A 20,192-nucleotide genomic window follows, 5' to 3' on the forward strand; every position below is an offset into this window, starting at 1 on the left:
CCACCGCCATAATCCTGGCTTGTATTACCACTGTACATCAGAACTGAGGACAGAGCACAATCCCAATAGCGAATACCAACACAAAGGAGTCTCCATATATGAGGACCCTAACATGGGACCCCTGATCCCATGAACGTCACATCGGAACAGACAAACGTCTACTGGTGTCTGATGTCAAGCATGCAGGGATGGGCTCCCTCTGGTCCCTCCTCCAAAGACTACACTGGTCCCTCCTCCAAAGAATAAACCATTTTAAAAATCACAATATGAAACCAAAGGTGGGACATTGTCCCAAAGGAAGGCACAGACAGGATCTCTGCTCCTGAAGGAACAAATGGCCCACTCCACCAACGAAAACTCCAGCAATGAACCCAAGTACAGAATCTTATTTTTCCCACGGAATACTGGACTATCTCCGAACCTAACCTCACTACTAATGACTCTCGGACGGGTCCCCCCCCCCCAAATGGACAAAACCTGAACATGGATTACTATGGTGGCCTTCATATAGAGACGGCCTCTTAGAGACTCTTAATCCACTCTCCCTTGAGCGGATCTTTTCTTCCAACTCCCCCGGGCGGGAGGAGAGGTTCCCCTTTTCTCGCCTCCCCAAATTTTCACTCTGGTGGGGCATGGGCATGCCCCACTGAAGGAAAAAAAAAAAAAAAACGGGGGTCACCCTCACTATCGACCCTCTTCTTCCTACTTCAACCCCGCAGTCTTCAGTCTCCCCTCCCAATACTTTCTAGGAGCCTTTTAGGCTCCTAGAACTCGCCCTTTCAGCGTACAACCCGTCACAGCGCTCTTTAACAAAATCTTACCTAAATCAACAGCGATCACTTCAAACTTTTTTTTTTTTTAGTCCTTGCCACTGAAATCCCAGGAAAGTAGGTGGCAGGACCTGCCAGAGTATTACTTACTTGTAACACCTGGCTAGCCTCCACGTGGCGATGTATGGGCAACGTCGGTTCCCAATAGGGGCCCGGCGGCCAATAAGCCAGAGGAACAATGGGCACAAAATCGTACACAACCCACGATCCACACACTTTTAAATCTCTGGCTTGACAGTGTTCTGTTTCTGATACAATGTGCATACGCGGAGATGGGAGAAACCCCAGGTGCTGTTTGACCCGAATATACCTTATACCTTATAATTAGACGAACGCCTTTCCAGAGTTTATCGTAAGTCACTTCAAGCTCAGCCAAAAAAAAAAAAAAAAAGACTGATATTAAAAAAAAACAAAAAAAAAAATAATAATAATATCTCAGTTCAGTAATAAATACCGCTGAAAATTAATTATTTATCAGTTTCAACGAAAATAGCTGTAACTTCATCAGCAACAAAATGTAGTCTACAAAGATGCTCCTAGGCCAGAGTTCCTGAAACTGTGTCCGAGACTCCTGGAGATACGTAGAGCCCTAAATTTCTTATAAACATTTAAAAACTGGAAGAATTTGCAGCACAGAAACAATTTTGTTAAGTTTGGGTCTCCGTGGAAAATTTTCCCCCTAAAAGGAGTGGTGTGAGGCAAATCTTATGGCAGTAAAGTTTGAAACCGTTGTGACCTAGGCTAACATTGCCAAGTTTAATTTTTGACAACTCTATTTAATATCTGTCGACAGGTAAACTGATATTGCTATTTCGCTTTTATTCTTGCTAGCGTTCATCTGTGACAGTATAGCTGATTCGCCAATTGTCACTTATTTGTAGAGGTCCAACTTCGAACTGTGAGGGAGAGTAGGGGAATTCGTATAATCAAATTAATCCATGCACCAAGGAACCGTCAAACAAGAAACAGACCGCTGGACAGCCTTCTGACGAATCCAAAATTTTAATTTTGGATTCTTGGAATTCAGATCCGCCTAGTTAAGGTTACGGCTTTAACTCAAAGGTATGAATTTTCGTCCGGTAAGCCATAATGTATTAGACCAAAAAAGCATATCTACTTGGCACCAACCAAAACTCCAGGTCCAATTACTTCAGTCTAGTCCAATATAATGTAAAGACTTTTCTAACCAGGTTTTCGCCTGAAACTGAAGCCAAACACGTATTTTTCTGATACACGAGTTCTATCTCAATGCCTTCATCAAGGACAGGGCATGCTGATGCAATTATGTTGACAGTTCATTGTCAAACTCCAATACAACACCAGTCGGTCTGATTTTTATTTTTATTAGACACAAAACAGCTATACAGCCAAAAACTTATGAATATATAACGTGATGAATAAATATCTATAATAAACAGAATATATAATAAAAAGGAAAGAAAATATACACGAGGTTGAGAAAATTCTTGACCTCATCATTAATCAAGAATCAGATGACATCATAAGACTTAAAGAAACGAACCATTGGCAAGCGGTGATCACGTAGTCTTTATTTGGAAGATGAAGAAAGATGTCTAAGTAGTTAAAGGCACGGGTTTTAATTTCAGAAGAGGGAACTGACAGTCTAGGGCGCAGCATGACAACTATTAATTGGGCGGACTGCAGAGGGAGGGCGAAAACATTTGAATTATGGAATACCTTTAAAGCAAAAATCGCAAAAGCCATGAAAGCATAAATACCCATTAGAAAATACTGTACGAGGTGAATGCTGAAATGGAAAAATATGGAACTGACCGGTCTAATATAGCAAAAAAAAGATAGCATGGAAAAAAACTTTCCATTCCAAAGGCAAGTACGGCTAATGGCGTTGTAGTCATACACCCAACGATCATAAGGGAGGTGGCCAGAAAGTGTACCGAATAATTGACAACATCTTTGTACTCGGAGAAATCCAACATATTCCCAATACATAAAGGCGGTTCTAAGAGTGAAATCGGTAACTACACTACTATACAGACTGGTTAGTGTGACCTTCAGGTAGGGCTACGTTTCGAGGCAATGATTACCAATGCAATCTAGAGACATTTAGAAAGAAGTCGCAGTCTGAAGAATACACAACTTTTTTTTTTTTTTTTTTTTTTGATGAAAACCCCAAACACGAGAGGTATTAGAACCTATAGTACTTAGTACCGTGCTTGGGTTGGAGGTTGAGATTACGAAAGAAGATATTTGTTGACATTACACTCGAACTTCTGTAGACTGTAATTTTCAGGAAATACGTATGAAGGAAGGTTGTTCCAGAAAAAAGCAGTTGAATGAATAAACGAGGATGATGGAAAGTTAGTCCTGTGAGTTTGAAGTTGGACAGGAAATTGATGTTGGCTGGTGGCAGCACGTGTTCGGACTGTTTTGAAAGAGAGAACGGGAATTATAGAAGCCATCATAAGAACAGTGCCCATGGAAGTATCTGTAGAAGAGGCATGCAGCAGAAACAGTACGTCTATGAGAGAGCGAGTGGAGAGAGATTCTGTTAGAGATGAATCATTAATTAACCTAACTGCCCTCTTCTGAATGGAATCAAGAAGCCTGAGAGAGGTTTTGGGAGCACCACTCCAGATGTGGGAACAATATTCCATGGCAGGGCGGATTTGCGATTTCTACAGAGTGAGCAGCTGTTTGGAAGAAAAGTAACGCCGAGAGCGAAAGAGAAAACCAAGTTTTTTAGATACAGAGGAAGCAATATTTGTAATGTGCTTGTGCCAAGAGAGATTAGAAGTCAGGGTAATCCCCAAAAGAGATATATCATTTTGCCTAGAAATCGGAGTGTCACTAAAGATAAGCATAGGAGCAGAAGAATCCTTTTTGCGAGATATAAGACAAGACTGAGTTTTAGAAGGGTTGAAATCAACTAAGTTGTCTTTGCCCCATTGGATAATTACCTGGAGATCGGCATTTAAGGAATTGTTAGCGAATATTCGAGAAGTTGAAGCTGATTGAGCAGGGCAAGGTTTTCGAAATGGAAAGTGGAATGCAATGTGCTATCATCGGCAAAACTATGGATAGGATTTCCAGTCAATGGAAGATCATTAATATACAATAGGAAAAGAGTGGGGGGAAAGAACTGAAACTTGAGGGACACCAGCATTAGTAGAGAAGTTAGAGGACAGAGAGCCATCTACCATCACCCTCAGTCAGCGATCAGAGAGAAAACCGGATAACCAATTACAAAAAACAGTTGGCAAACCATAAGATGGAAGCTTGTTTAGAAGATCTTTATGACAAACACGATCGAAAGCCTTTGAAATGTCAAGAGCAACTGCTTGTGTTTCACCAAACGTTTCCATTGAATTTGTCCCTAAATGGGTAACATAAACTAGAATATCACCAGTGGATCGACACTGACGGAATCCATACTGGAGATCGCTGATCAGTCGGAAGGTTTCCAGGTAGTTTAAGAGTTGGCGGTTAATTGATTTCTCCATTACTTTAGAAACAGTAGAAGTAATTGTAATGGGACGATAATTAGACATTAATACATGAGTTGGAAGAAAAATGGGATGTTCCCCCTAATAAACATAGTTTTGTTAGGGGAAAGTCACGTTGAACTAACATAGTAAACTATTTACACAGTCATTCTTGAGCTGAAAGTAAAGAACAAATTTGACATACTTTATTTGGATTTTAGCAAATAATTTGACTCCGTCCCTCAAGAGAAGGTACTGTATAAGGTGGAACATGTTGGGATTACAGTACTGGAAAGATCAGGGGATTACTAGACAGAGTAGCTGCAGGGCAGAATGGAAATCGCTGTGATCATTGCATATCTTCAGATTGGTGTCCCCCAGGGATCGGTTCTTGGACCAGTGTTGTTTCTGATTTTCATAAATGACACTGACGAAGCGATAAAAGGCGTGATGTCAAAATTTACAGATGACGTAAATATTGGGAGAGTCGTTAATGGTCAGTGCCAAGCAGTACTCCTTCAGAATGAATTCAACAGGCTTCAAGAATAGTCAGATAAGCGGCACCTATGTTTTAATACAACAAAATGCAAGATCTTACATTTGGGAAATAACAACACCAAAATAGCTAAACCCTTGGCAGGGTCGAATTAAAAACAGTAAAGGAAGAAAGGGACCTGGGAGTTACGATACCAGCAGATATGAAGTTTTCGGAGCACTGCAGGCAGGAGGCCAGAATGCCCATGGTGCTGTAGCGATGATTTATCGGATATAAACCTGTAGAAATAAGGAGGTCATAATCCCACTGTGTAATGCAACTTTAAGATCGCATTTGGAATACTGCGACCAAATATGGCTACGTCATATGAAAAAAAGACGAGTTTCCTGAAAAGACGAGAAACTCGCATGGTGAGATCAGCAAAAGGGCAGCCATACATAGAAAGATTTCGATTATATGGGTGTCAGAGCTTGGTAAACAGGAACCTTGGAGTTAGTTATTTGGTTTTTAGGAGCATTAGCAACTAAGGCCATACTGCTCCGTGAATATGCGGTAGTCATTCCCTGACCTTTCCGCATCCTCCGTATTTGGTGGTGACGGGCTCGAACCCCGGTCTAATCAAGAAGCGTGTGCTACGCACTGCTGCTCCTTCCCACCTGGCTACGGAAGCGACAGGAAGGAACCTTAGAGGAGACCTGATTGACGTTTATAAGACTCTGAGAAGGATTAGTAAACTGAATGAAAACGAAATGTTCACTGTTATTCATTTTTTTTTTTTTTTTTATCCAGTGAGTTGCTGATTACTGAAAGAGGTTGTCTCCAGAGGTAGTCGAGGCTGACATTTTGAAGAAATTCAAAGGTCAACTGGACAGTTACGTGAGGAGGTAAGTGCATAATTTGTATTTTCTTATCTACTTTTTTTTTTTTTTAATTTGCCGGTGCAGCAAAACTTTTGACTTCCTCGTACTATATGGTTAATACTAACACTAATTCAATAATTTTAGCTAAGCCATTTAATTTATGACTTGTTCCATAATCCTTAATGAGTTGGGCGCTGTTCTTTTCGTATTTTATGCATTAAAGTACTGGACGACTTTTAGAGGAGAGAACGGGGTTTTGCCTGATTAAGTTTGCAAACATCTTATTAATGTTAAAATAAAATCTTATTAAGGAAGCCTATCTATCGCTGTATTAATTGATCTCAGCTCCAGCTGTTATTTAACATATGATACTTTGAATCTGTTGCTGAGTTCTCAAAGGCAGCACTTCTGAAACTGCAAAACTTACTTTGCATTTTTTTTTTTTTTTTTTGCTTTCACCTGCCACAGCTGCTTCCCAGGAGGATTATATAGTAGCAATTTTACACTTTATCACTATTTTTTTTTTTTTTTACTTCGACTTTTCCATTGTGCGTGTCACAGGATTAAATTTCGTTGTAGATCTCAATTTACGTTTTAATGTTGGGAATTAGAACTTTAGAACTATTCCGCTGATTGAATGACTTAACACCAGTTATGTGGCAAAGTCCTGACAATGATTTGCCTTTTTTCATTGCTCCAAGGACAACCCACTTCTAGAATTTTTGAACTTAACTTCTTTCAAGCGAGCACCCACAAATCACTCAACTGCAGTTAGGCATCTTACTCCAAACAAAAGGAGTTAAATTTGGCTAATATATGCAGGGGCGCGTTATACCCTCATGGGACTCAAGGCAAAATGGAATTTGGGGGCCCCATATAAAGAAAAAACTAATAAAGTCTTTAACCTTTTCAATTTCATTTTATTGTGACAATAAAACAAATTATGTGACATAAAAAAAATATCTAATCCAGAAGAATAATTCAGAAATAATACATACACTTAAACTGATAAGTATTTTTTTACTACTTTATATGGACTTTTCGTGCTTTTGGGGCTGAGAAATTGTATATCAGTTCATTATAATAAATCCTGTTTGTAATATCATTCTCGATACAAATTATTGCCAAATTACTTAATTTTTCTTGTCCAAGTGAATTTCTAATATAATTCTTAACTCTTTTAAGCACAGAGAACGATTGTTCTGCTGATGCGTTCGAAACAGGAATTGACAAAAATATTTTTAAAATTATGCCCACATTAGGAAAAATTGATATTAGTCCTCCTTGAATTGCTTCGTACATTAAAGAAGCTGAAGTTAAATTTTCATTTTTTGAAAAATATATATAATGCGTTAATTCTTTAAAAAAACAGCGTAAATGTCATCTGAATAAGTATTTATTAAATTAATAATCCAATTGTCATATTCTCTCGGTGATGTTTCCCTTAAATTTAAATTTGTAAATATAGCAAAATAATTAAAAAATTTTTGGTATGCCTCAACACGTCTTAATTTCTACTAGCAATTTATCGCAAATAACATTTGAACAATATACAGCACATGCTTGTTTGCCTATCAACTGCACACCCCGATCTCTTTTTTCATCAAAGCGTAATTTTCTCTGTCGACTTCTAACTTTATCGGATTTATAATCTTTATTGCCAGTTATGCATAAACTTCGGCTTCTATAGCATCAAAAAATTCATTGCTACCTCGAGTGTCTGATATATATAATGATAATGATTTTAAAAGATTTACAGCACGTTGTAAATTCGAATCTTTATTTTGAAGATTTCATTTATGGAATTTAATCGCTGTAGAATTGAATGCCATATGAAAAGAAAAAGAGCTGTTTCAAAAAAAAATCATGTAGCTTTTAATTTTGTCAAATGTTTTTCGTTTGAATCATTAGAGCATGTAAATAAAGATTCTTTTATGACAAAAAAATTCATTTTAACGGCTAGAATTGCATCTGCCCTTGCGGACCATCTGGTATCACTAATTCTTTTTAATGTTTTATTTCTTTCTGAGTTTGTCTTTATTAAAAGATCCCATCTTTTTGTTGATGAAGAAAGAAATACAAATAAATTTTGAATAAAATCAAAAAATGACTCGCTTCTGAACAAGATTCTGCAGCTGAATTTCCAACTAAATTTAAGGTATGAGCTGCACATGGTAGAGAAGACTACTGTTATTTGTTTTCAGAGGATACCACCACCCAGACGATCGTTACGAAGCTAGTTAGCTTCATCATCATCAGTGGGTAAAAGATAACTGATCTGCATGACTTACATCGGGAGTTGAGTCAACAATAAGTGAAAAATATTTATCTTGTTTGATATCGTTAATAATTGTATTTCTTACGTTTGTGGCCATTGAACCAATGAATTCGTCGCACGTAGTAATTGAGAGATAATTTACATGTCCTTTACCACATTTGCTATAAGTTTCTAAATGAGTTTTTAAAAAAGATATCAAATTCTGCTAAGTACTTTAAGCAACTCATAAAATTTCCTGAACTATGATGCCCTCGAAATCCCAATCCTAATGTAGCTAAACGTTTCACAGTAGCAACAACCCATTTTAAAACCTCACGCCAATAGTTTGTTTTTCATATGCTTTTATCATCTCAGAATCAATTCTTCCCACACTTTTCGAGGGCTTTACGTACGTACACACACACATACATTCCTTATGTTCTTTACACTCATCATACCTTTCTAAAATATCACCGATATTTTTCCAATCACTACATCCAGTAACTAATGCATTCGATTTGGTTGAAAACAATTTGCAAATAAAACAAAATTACTGATTTTGTTGCTTCTGAAAATATTAACCATTCTCTTTTTTCCTGAGCACCGTTAGCTCTAGTTAAATAGAAATGTGATTCGTTTAGTTTTCTTGTAACTATTTTTCCCCCTTCATTAAAATCTATTTTTGAATTTTTTATGTTGCCTTCATTTTGCCATTTTTTCACGAAGGCAAAATTGAAGGAAGTCATTCGTCATGAGTTTTGGCCACAGAGCAATATCTTTACTGTATGTTTGATCGTATCCGGAGTATCAGAGAGTGCTGTGGTTTTTCCACTATTGGTATTATCTTCGTGTGTGATGCCGAAAGAGTTATCGTTAATAACGTCGTCTGGGGATAACGAAGAGGTAGAAGCCTGTTTTCTTCTGTTGTAATGATGCAGCTGCCATTTTGAGACTCTTCTCGATGTTTTTATTGAAATAAACTATTGTAATGAGTTTTGCTGTTTTTATTTTAATTCCGATTCTCTAAATTTTAACTTTTTTCTTTTCTGCGCACCACATTTGTACGTTCTTTTCGTGGCCTTAAAAAATATATGATATTTTTAGGTTTATATTTTACAATTTAAAAATTTTTGTACTTTTAATCAGTTTTTTTATAATTAAGTAATTAAATTTTCTTAATAAAGTAATAGACAATGGAAACTCAATATAACGCAACAACTGCATTTTAGGAGGAAGTGAGGATCGATTGATTCTACAGAATAAATACCACACTATCCCAAAAAATCGTCGCCAAACATAACTGACCGACACATTAATATATCAAGTTGATATACAAGCAGGGTTGCCAGACATGTCGATTTGGGCGGGGAATCCCCGAACTATATGAAATAAAATTAAAGAAATCCGTCTATTAAGTTTGTTTTTCAAGAAACAAAAAGGAAGCTATGAGTTTATCGCTATATATCGGGTATCCGCTGTATTTGTTAATATAAAACAAAATAAAAATGAATGCTCTAAAACAAAATAAAATACCTACGATATTTAAATTAAAATCTTATCGAAAAAGTTCAGCTCTCAGTGTTCTTCTGTCACTCAATATTTGATGTTCTTACACTCGTTTTTTAAGTTAATTACACATTAAAATCAAAAACTGCTGAATTATTCCGCTGCACCCTCAGTTCTGCTTGGATATTCACTCAAGACTGGTTGATAAGATCGTGGCTACCTTCTCCCTGCTGCTTAGGGTGTTCACACGAAGAACAGGTGACCGCTTACCTGGAACTAGCAGCGACACGCAGCTAAAGCGTCTCACAGGCCACAGAGAGAAGTAAGATATGTCACAGGCTATGAACACATAGAAAACAGTTGACCAGGGCAACTTCTTGGTATGCGATTAGGTAGGTTTACGGGCACCACTGAACTGAGGGACGTTAATCCCTTTAGCTCTCGGGTAAACTAAAATTGACCACTAAACTGCCAATCAACCCCACCTGCAATTCAGCTGGTGTCCAGTAATTTCGAGGTGAAAACTTATCAAGAGATAAATAATTATGGAGGAAGGAAGGGGAGTGGGTGGTTTACTAATGCCCATCGCAGGACATTTCGACAAAATGTTCGTTGGATGCGCACCGAAATAATTAAAAGTAGAAGAGAAAAATATTTTTGCAGGTCACTATTTTAAATTTATTAAGATTATTACTATATTTAATACCACTTATATACCGCGTGAAATTAATAATATAGTTTATTAACCAATCGAGTAAACCAACGTAACGTTTCAGACATCTTGCCAATTCCCATCATCAGACCATTCGACGAGATGCCTGAAACGGCACCTTTAGGCTTAATAAAGTATATTATTAATTTCAAGTGGTATGAGTGGTATTAAATATAGCAATAATCTTAATAAATTTAAATTCGTTCGCAAAAATATTTTTCTCTTCCATTTTCAATTATTTTCATAGCCTGTGAGAAGCTTTAGCTGCAATTCGCTGCTAGTTCCTCTTCTGGTGACTAAGGGATTGGTACACCCAGGTTCCTGAGCTGGAAATCATAATTCTTGCTTTTTTAGCATAAGCCTCAGGCTTCCTTGCACCATATAGCTAATAATAATAATAATAATAATAATAATAATAATAAGCGGTCACGTGACAGCACCCTTAAGCATAAGGCTGTTAGCGGCGCTGGTTCCATACAAAGCAGCCTTTACTCTTTCAATTAACTCAACTATTTACGGACGAACTAATTATAAAATTTCATCAAAATCGGTAAAACATTTTTGAAGAAAACGTAATTTTCAAATTAATCTTCAAGTTCATTGACCTTCAGAGGTAGAAAGTCAGTTTCCGATAAAAAAAAATCACTTAAAAATATTAGTAAAAAAACAGCAATAAGTTTTTAAAACAGTGATTTTGGGACCCACTTCTGATCAGGAACCCTAGGCAGACGTCTTTTTCATCTATTGGATAACGCGCCTTTCAATATATGTTAATTTATGTTCCATTACTTTAATTTCTCATTTCGTTCCTAATACAGTTCTTGTCTGTACTGTATTCGTCATCCTCGTGATGAATACAAACCACAACACGGAGGGATCTCTAATGAACGATATTGCAGTAGTTATAACCTGTAGTTTTATATTTTGCTGCAATTAAAATACTATTTTAAATACAGCAAAATTGTGGCTTGTTTATAGCTAGACTGATTTGATATTATTATTATTATTATTATTATTATTATTATTAGCTGTATGGTACAAGGAAGCCTGAGGCTTATGCTGCACCAGCCAAAAAAACAATTCCCGAGTTACCCTGAGAGAGAGAGAGAGAGAGAGAGAGAGAGAGAGGGGGGGGGGAGTCAGAAGCAGAAAAGAATGATGATATCCAGCTCAGGACCCTGGGTTTGCCAAGCCCATACTCACCAAACGTGAGATCCTGCGCTCAAAATCATTTTGCCACTATTATTGTATATGTAACTGCATATATTAAAAAATATATGCAATTACGTTAAAAAAACATTTTAAAAAGATGGGTGTAACTCTAACTTTTGAACTTCAGTGTGTGTGTGTGTGTGTAATAAAAATTAAATTACCATGGAGTCACCACCAGGTTGCAAACTGTGAAGTTAAGCTTCATCGGATTCTCCACAAATTTCTATTTGAAATTCTGTAAACAAAGAGGGTAAAAACTCTTACAATGAGATGGAACTACTTACCCGATCTAGCTGGTTGGCAACACTTTGTCTTTCGGCTTCTAATTCTCGGCTCAGTTGTTCAAAGTGAGCTTCCTGGAATGGAAAGGGTTGAAGTTTTACATACAAACATTCGTGTCCACGTATATATTTCAAGTAAACAAATAAATAATCAACAGCAGATTTGGTTCGTTCTTTGTTGTGTATAATGCGGCTTGCACTTCCCAGGATTAATTCGCCGCTTTTGTAAATAAACCGATATCATCTTCACTAGCACGATGCTACAACTATTGCCGAACGAACCCCTTCTTGAAGTTAGAGTAATAGGTTTTCTGCTGCGCACAGTCACCCCATCGGAAGTTTATCATCCGATGATAAACTTCCGAATTAAAATTTACCAATTGAGAACATGCGGGTACATATTATAATTTCTTGCATGCACCGACCAAGTGAAAAGAACTTTTGTTAAACACACAGTTTAACAAAATTGTAACTGACATACGTACATGCAATAAGGAAATGATATTTCCTGATTAAAGATGAAAATTTCTTCCCGAATATAAATTACATTCGTCATTAATTTATGTGATACAAGCATACCTGACACACACACACACTATTTATTATTATGGATGCAGAACTGTGCTATGTTTCTGCTGGTTTCATAGTTCTGTAGGTGTCCTCACCGCATTCATCTCTAGATCATGCCTAAAGTTACTGACTAGTTGCTCCCTTGAGCCATTAATATTTAATTTGATGGCACAGCACGGCAGATGAATTTCATTATTCGGGTGGCCTAAAAATAATATATATATATTTTTTTTATTTAAACATCACTGCCGTTTGACCCTAAACACACTTTACACCTAAACATCATTGCTGACCAGGTACACCCTTTCATGGCAACGGTCTTCCCCTCTGGCGGTGGCGTCTTTCAGCAGGATAATGCGCCACGCCACACTGCCTGGATAGTTAGTTCGAGACTGGTTCGCATTCCGTGAGGAAGACTTCCAGGTATTGCCCTGGCCTCCAAATTCCCCAGACACCAATCCCATCGAGCATCTGTGGTTTGTGTTGGAACAGCAACTCCGATCTGCGGCGTCTCAACCACGGACCTTACAGGAGTTAAAGGATCTGCTGGTTACGTGTTGGTACCAGATACCACAAGACACATTTAGAAATCTTGTAGCGTCCATGCCTCGCCAGGTACGAGCTGTTTTGGCTGCACGTGGAGGACCAACATCACATTTGGTAGGTGGTCATAATGTTTTGGCTCATCGGTGTATAGCATGAGCCGCCGTATAGTGAAGATGTGCAGTTTAACGCTCCGTAGAAATTTGTTTAAAAAATGTGCTTTAACTTCAGTTCTTGTCTCAAAATGTGTTCTCACTCAAAAATGTCAACTACTGTAGTGTACTCCCCCGGTAAGAAAATTTGAAATTTCTCATGAGAAATTAGCAGGTTATTTGCGTTAATATCTGTATCCTTTGTTTGTCAGACCTCAGTGGTCACCATGTGGCTGGCAGCAGGGATATAGAGAGGCGCCGCTATCTCGCGGTTGCCACGTAAATACCCTGCACTTGACTGGGGAAGGTGCCCCCATCAATGCTAAACCCAGGCTGAAAGAGAGCCCTAACTTTCTGTGAGAGTAAAGTGCACTTATACCTATAACTACAAGCTGCTCTTAATTCGATTCAGGTTAATTTGAATTTTGAATATTACTTTGTTCTCAGTGATAAAGGCAATTTGTCCGTTTGCTTTTCCGGATTATATGACGACATACAGAACTCCCTGCCTGCACGAGCTGCGACACTAAGCTTGTCCGTAACATTTCTGGAATTTACGCCTCAGGGCTCATTGACCCACTCCTCACTCACTCACTGTGCCTTCAGCGACTTTACACGTATTCTGTATTCGCCGTTCAGTTTTTCGCTGTCTTCAAGGACGCTGATAAACCTCTAAATCGCAAATACCCACGGTTTCTGCAGCCATGAGCGAACCTACTACTTGCACGGGGTGTGGTTATCAAGCTGACTTTGTCCTCGTGTGCACTTCGTGCAAAGCCGTTCGCATCTGTGGGCCATGTAGCCCATACTCTGATCTGAAAAGACTCGCAAAGAAAATTAAAAATTCTTGGAAATGTGAACTTTGCAAACAAGCAGAAAATAACTCGAGGAATGTCGATGACACTTCACCTAATTTACAAACTGATCCGGAGTGCGTATCCCGCCGTGATTTTATTCAGCTAAGTAATTCTGTAAACGAAATTCAGACCGCAATCTCTCAACTTTCTGCTGAGTTTACACGGTTAAAGGACTCAGGGCAACAGAGAACCGACATCACAGGTGCGAAACCTGATGAACTTCTAGAACTGAGGATACCTGAACCCAGTGTGTCATGTTCAGGAACCACGGACGCACAAGACGACGTCACAGTGCTACACAAAGAAAACAAGGAGATGAAATTTATACTCCTTGATATCTATAATAAGATCGAACTGAGTAAGCCAGCAGATCCGAGCAAACTCACTAACCATCTGAACTCAGACGATCTTCGTAGATTATATAAAAATTACCCAAAGGCCGTTACAGTATCAGTCTGCCCCGAATGTAGCAAAAAATCAATCCCCAGTCCTCCATCAGAAGCTCCAGGTAGGAACGAATCTGAAAAACGGCCAAACACTGGACATCGTCGAGCGCCATCTCCTCGTCCAGCCAACTTTTTTTATTTTTGTTTTTTTATGAAAACCCCAGATACGAAAGGTATCAAAAACTATAGTACTTAGTACCGTGCAGGGGTTGGAGAAGTATGGGGGGGAGGGGGATTCTAAAAACAGATGGGAAAGGGCAAAAACCACCCACAAAAGCCCAGCATTCACGTACGATCAAGAAGAACCTGAAAAGGGCAACTGATGTTAATCACCACTCAACGAAAGAGAGGTTTCCACAATTACAGAAGCAGGTTCCACCAACGGTCAATGGCACCGCATGTAGAAACTCTCTTACTTGCAATAACGAATTCTCTACCTCTATGCTAATGAGGCAAAAGTCATAATTTCCACCTTCACACCCAACTTCTCGCAATGCCTGTCCTGTCATACCTCACTCGCACTTCTCATCTTCACAAGGCCTGGGACTCAGAGTCGGAGCGAATTCAATATTCGAACCAGCGGATTCTTCCACACTACAATTTCCACTCCCAGTTCACCCCACTGCAAATCCATCCTGTCCTATGCAACCAGAGGAAAGTACACGTATGAACTTCAGAGTGAGCCAACGAACAAGTACAGCTTCACATGAATGGCTTCGAATTGGCACATCGACCAACTCCAAACTGCAACCTTCCCACACACCTCCCAGACGGCAGAAGTCCAGACCCTCTAGTGGACTTTTCATATCTCGCTTAGCCCCAAATACCACAGCAAATCATGTTGCTGAGGGTTCTATGTGATCAACTAAACCTTCGACTAAAGGTGCAGCAACTTCACACCAGGCACCCCCGCTGCGCATTGTTCAGGGTTGAATGCGCACAAGATCTGTTCAATTTAATTGGAACCGAATCAATCTGGCCTATTGGCACCATCATTCGACCCTTCTATAATAGGAGAACCAGTCACCTTCCCCAACCTCCACTTCTGCACCAAAACCAAGTCTGCGACATCACCACCCACAGCTAACTGGACTCATTCCCGGACAACTTCCAGAGATCTCGGCAGTCCTCCTTTCATTCCACTGCTCTGCCAAGCACCACCCCGCCATGATAAGAGTATCCTGAGATATTTCGTTAGGAAGTCGTGCCGTTCGCTCGCGAATATGGCAACTCAGGACACCTCCAATCAGGACGGAAGTTCGTCAAACACCTGTCATCAGGGTGTACTTCCAAAATATCAGGTCCATTAGGAACAAACTACTCAGCAGAACGGGTCTTCCTCTCCCAGGTCGCTGACGTGGTCTGCCTCGCAGAAACGTGGCTTCAACCTAATCAAGACACACTCTTCTGCTCAGCTATTGCTGGTTACCACATGCTATCTGCCTCCAGGGAGCAATCTAGAGGCGGTGGAGTAGCCATACTGTACAACACCTCCCTATTCTCATATGAGAATTCGACCTCAACTACAACTCAAGCTTTTGAAGCGATTATAGTCTCGCTACGCTTCCAATTCAGCCACATTGATATCACATCTGTGTATATTCCCCCAGGGGCTACAATTGAAATTATTTAAGATCTAGAGAACTGGCTCTTAAACCATCTTCGTCCGCTTGCACAACGCCTTGTTTGTGGTGATTTTAACCTGCCTCCAAACCGCTATCACCGCTTTATCAGGCTCTGTGAGTTCTTCAAATCCATCGACATGAAACGGGTAAATGAGAACCCCACCAGGGGATTGAACCTACTGGATCTCGCTTTTGCTTCACCATGCACAGCTGAGGATGATCCCATCGCATTCTTCCTGTCCGATCTCCAGCCTATAGTTCTGACATGGTCATTGCAGGTGCTAAACTTCAACATCCCTGACAACAAAATAGTCAAATACGTTTCAGTACCTAAATACCTTAATCCTTAACTCTGTGTAGAAGCAGCGGCCTGCATTCCTTGGGATATCCTCACTGATTGCGACCTCAGCCTCACAGTGACACTCTTGTCTAACTGGATTAAATCCTTCACCGACTATGCTGCCACCAAACGACTAACAGTAACTCCCCGTTCCACATCGTGGTGGACTGCTGACCTCAACAACAGCTTCAAAATGAAAAAGTCCTATATAAGAAATGGAAGCTTACGAGTGGCAGCAAGACAGAATCGCCTTTTCCCGTGCCAGGGCCCACTTTAATCGAAAGAAAGCTGCTGCAATCCAAGTAAATCTTAACCGCACTCTGAGGAAAGGAAAGCCATTCTATGCTGCCCCACATGGTGTATTCAATCATATGCTTGATCCTCAAGAATGGCTCAAATACATCGCCAGGTTTTCAAATACAACCACAGTCCCATCTACAGTTGTCCAGCCTGACTATGAAAACCCTTCAGATGTCCTAAGGACTATCCAGATCAAGAAACAGGAGCTCATGCATGCCATCAATTCCCTTCCCAGAAAAGCCACTGTTGGGGAGGATGGAATTCCGCAATTTATGATCAAATGCTTGAGCACATTCATCATAGACCCTCTTCTCTGGATCTACAACAGATGCCACGCTGATCATTATTTCCCACCCCAATGGAATAAGTACAGAGTGAACCCCATCCCTAAAAACCAATTTGCCACAAACGTCAGCCAGTTCAGACGCCATATCAGTTGCCTCTTGTCTGTTAAAAACTCTTGAAAAGGCTTTGCTACTCACAATTACTCAACAAATCCTCCAGACGAAACCACATGAAATCCACTATGCCATCGCAGGAAAATCATCAATCACTAACTTGGCAGCAACCACATGTCTCGACATAAGCGCAGCCTTTGGTGCCATGTCGATCCCGGCCTTGCTCCTCCTACTTAAGGAGAAATTTCACATTCGAGGTGATATATGCTGTGCTTTTTGGAATCTCTTCTCTGTCACAGAATACTTATTATCCATCGGCAACAACGAACCTTATCCTGCGACATTACTGCTGTACCGCAGGGGGGGGGGTCCTATCTGGTGTCCTATTCACAGCTATCATCGAGCCCATTATTGCCTCAACGAATGTCTCCTATGCTATGCCGATGACCTCAAACTGCTGACTCAAATTAACCCTGGCGACAGCCCCATTCAGCTCAGCAACAGGATCAATTCCCAACTTAAGGATCTAGAATTGTACCTGGCAAACTTCAATCTAAAATCAACCTACTGAAGTCTGCTTAGGTTATATTCTTCCTTAAATCCATGCCGACAGTACTCAACGTTTCACTCGCAGGGGTAGGAATACCAAACGTACCCTCGCACACAGACCTTGGCATTCTGTTTGACCGAAAGATGTCCTTTGTCAATTATATCAACAAAATCAGTACCAAATTTTCTCGTCTACGGTGGATCTCAAAGAAGCAGCTGCTACACGTCCGACATCCTGTCACTATTAAAAGGTTCATCACCTCCACCGTCTACCCCGCCATTCTCTATGGTGCAGAAATATGGGCCTCTGCTGCACATACAAACCTCAAGCGGGTGTTCACTGCTGAATACTGGTTACTGAAATGGGCCAATAACAAGCTTCGGCTACCTCCCGCTACCACAACCACCATGATGGCACAAGGACTCGACATCCCGAGGATGAAGTGCCTGATCGTGGAAAAAGAGGCTGGTCTTCACAGTCAAACTCATCACAGGCCAGATATCATCTCCAAATATTTGGAACGCTTGCTCTTGGAGGATACCACAATCAAGCCTAAGGTCGGTACCGGCACTCGTGGCTCGCCACAACAGGCTTGTACTCACTGAGAGATTTCTTCCCAAGCAGATGCTCGCTGCCCTCAATTGCGTGGACGCCGACAGCGTAATAAGTAACAAGAAGGATAGACACAACTTTATCAAAGCCCTTGAACCCTGATATATTGCCAAGTTGTATTTATTTCTGTATTTATGACTAGCTCTGTGTTTTTATGCTGTATCTGTATTTCTTTTGCATTTGTGATCGGTATTTTGTAGCCTTTTGTATTTGTACGCCGTACTTATCTTTTCCCTAACTGCTGTATGTGAACCCCTGGCGCTCGTCGCCGTGATGTAACTTTACTTCACAATAAAGATTTATTTATTTATTTAATTTAATGATGTAATCCAAACCAACAAATGTCATTATACTGGCTACATCCGTTTTACATAATATTATTAAAAAAAAAAAAAAAAAAAAAGCGATAGCACCCCATCTACAATAATTTTAGTGGTAATGCCAATCAGCATCGCTCTTTCGTGAAGAACAGTGGTTTCGCCACTTGTCATTCGTTTTTAGAGGTTTGCTTCAAATCCAGTGGGAGACGGAGTTGAACGAAATCTCAAAGGAGGAATTATTAAAAGCCTCCTCAATCGGGGCTGTAGGCAGCCAATCTCAGGCAAAGGGAGTGGGCTTTCGTTACGAATTATTCCAGGTTTTTCAGCCTGCACAACATGCAAATCGTTTCTGCAAACGCACTTTTACAGATGTAATGGCCACAACGATACGGCCTGAGATGATACAGCGTGTGTAAATAACAATAATAATATCAACGTGTATTCAGATATCCGTGAAAAATAAACCAACACAAGGAGGAAACAACAATTTAGAGAGCAAAAATTACAACAATTCTATTATTTAAAGAAAAAATTGTATGTTTTTTGATATAAAGGCTGAACATGAAGTTCAAGTCCTGATTCATACACTCCAAAATTACTTCAACGTTAAGGTAGTGCCAGTCCTAAAGCCTAGACCTAATCATAAAGCAGCAAAATTATAGAGGATATGTGGTATTCACAGAGAGGTAACACAGGGTGGTGTTTTTCTGCTTGCCTGTTCACGGCGGCATTGGTGCCATTCTTGGCATCCCAATCCGAAGCAGTGCCATGCTGACGGTTTAAAACATCAGCTGTTCTAACGCACGCTATTATTATCATGGATGCAGAACTGTGCTATGTTTCTGCTAGTTTCATAGTTCTGTAGGTGTCCTCACCGTATTCATCTCTAGATCATGCCTAAAGTTACTAACTAGTTGCTCCCTTGAGCCATTAATAATTTCTTTGACGTTTTTGTGCAGAGTCTTACTGGCGAATAGCATTTGGGCAGTCTTGGTTTGGTTTATTTTTAGTCCAATTTATTTTCAGGTGTCTGGATTATTTGGTTGGCCACTTGCGTATCAGGGAACCTATGGACATTTGTATATGTAAGGGCGGCACCTAGCACGTTTGTTCAACTCCGACTCATATCGCTGTGAAGAACAGTATCACTACAAATGGGCCAGATGTGTGTGTGTGTGTGTGTGTGTGTGTGTGTGTGTGTGTGTGTGTGTGTGTGTGTGTGTGTGTGTGTGTGTGTGTGTGTGTGTGTGTGTGTGTGTGTGTGTGTGTGTGTTATGTTCTCGCCTCTTGGCTACCCAGAGGCATCAGTCAACTGGAGAGATGATTCTCTCCAGGTGACTGATGTTTTTCAGTACTCGTCCACACCACGGGAAGGTGGGCCAGTTCCAGTAAAACACGTACCGTCTCAAAAGAAACTGTGACCGCCTGGTGTTGCCAGCAGGTGGGCCAGGAACCTCCGGGGGACCCATTCCAGAGGGAAGAGAGATGGGGAGAACCACCCGTGGTGCAGGTTGTGGGAAAAAAAATAATAATATATATATTATAATAAGAACTATGGCAAATTTAGAAAAAAATAATAATAATAAATAAATAAAAATGAGGAATTTAGCCTTTCTTTTCACCACTGAAATCTTGGCTGTAGAATTCCATCTGGAATTTTTGCCCGGCGGAAGACCTTGTATGCCAATGCCAACCAAAACCAGACAAGCCATTCTACAGCCTGGATTTCACTGTGAAAAGAAAGGCTAAATTCCTATTATTTGTTTATTTATTATCATAATTTTTTTTCTAAATTTGCCATATTTATTAATTTTTTATATATTATATATTTTATTTTTACCTGCACCACTAGCTTTATTAT

At 39.9% G+C, this 20,192-nt stretch overlaps 1 protein-coding gene across 5 annotated transcripts in view; it reads right to left on the reverse strand.

Annotated features, from left to right (window-relative positions):
* The window catches only part of LOC150078563 (catenin delta-2-like), a 666,545-nt gene that overhangs the window by 459,485 nt on the left and 186,868 nt on the right, over positions 1–20,192 (reverse strand). For all 5 annotated transcript variants that reach the window (XR_016547633.1, XM_090385058.1, XM_090385056.1 and 2 more), the window contains exon 3: positions 11,622–11,693. Coding sequence is in view for 4 of the 5 variants with exons in the window: in XM_090385058.1 (XP_090241184.1) it covers positions 11,622–11,693 (72 nt within the window). In the remaining variant the exon portion in view is untranslated. The remainder of the gene's footprint in view (positions 1–11,621; positions 11,694–20,192) is intronic.

This window comes from Mastigoproctus giganteus, chromosome 11 (genome assembly GCF_048544385.1).
Source record: "Mastigoproctus giganteus isolate SK-2022 chromosome 11, ASM4854438v1, whole genome shotgun sequence".
NCBI classification, from domain to species: Eukaryota; Metazoa; Arthropoda; class Arachnida; order Uropygi; family Thelyphonidae; genus Mastigoproctus; species Mastigoproctus giganteus.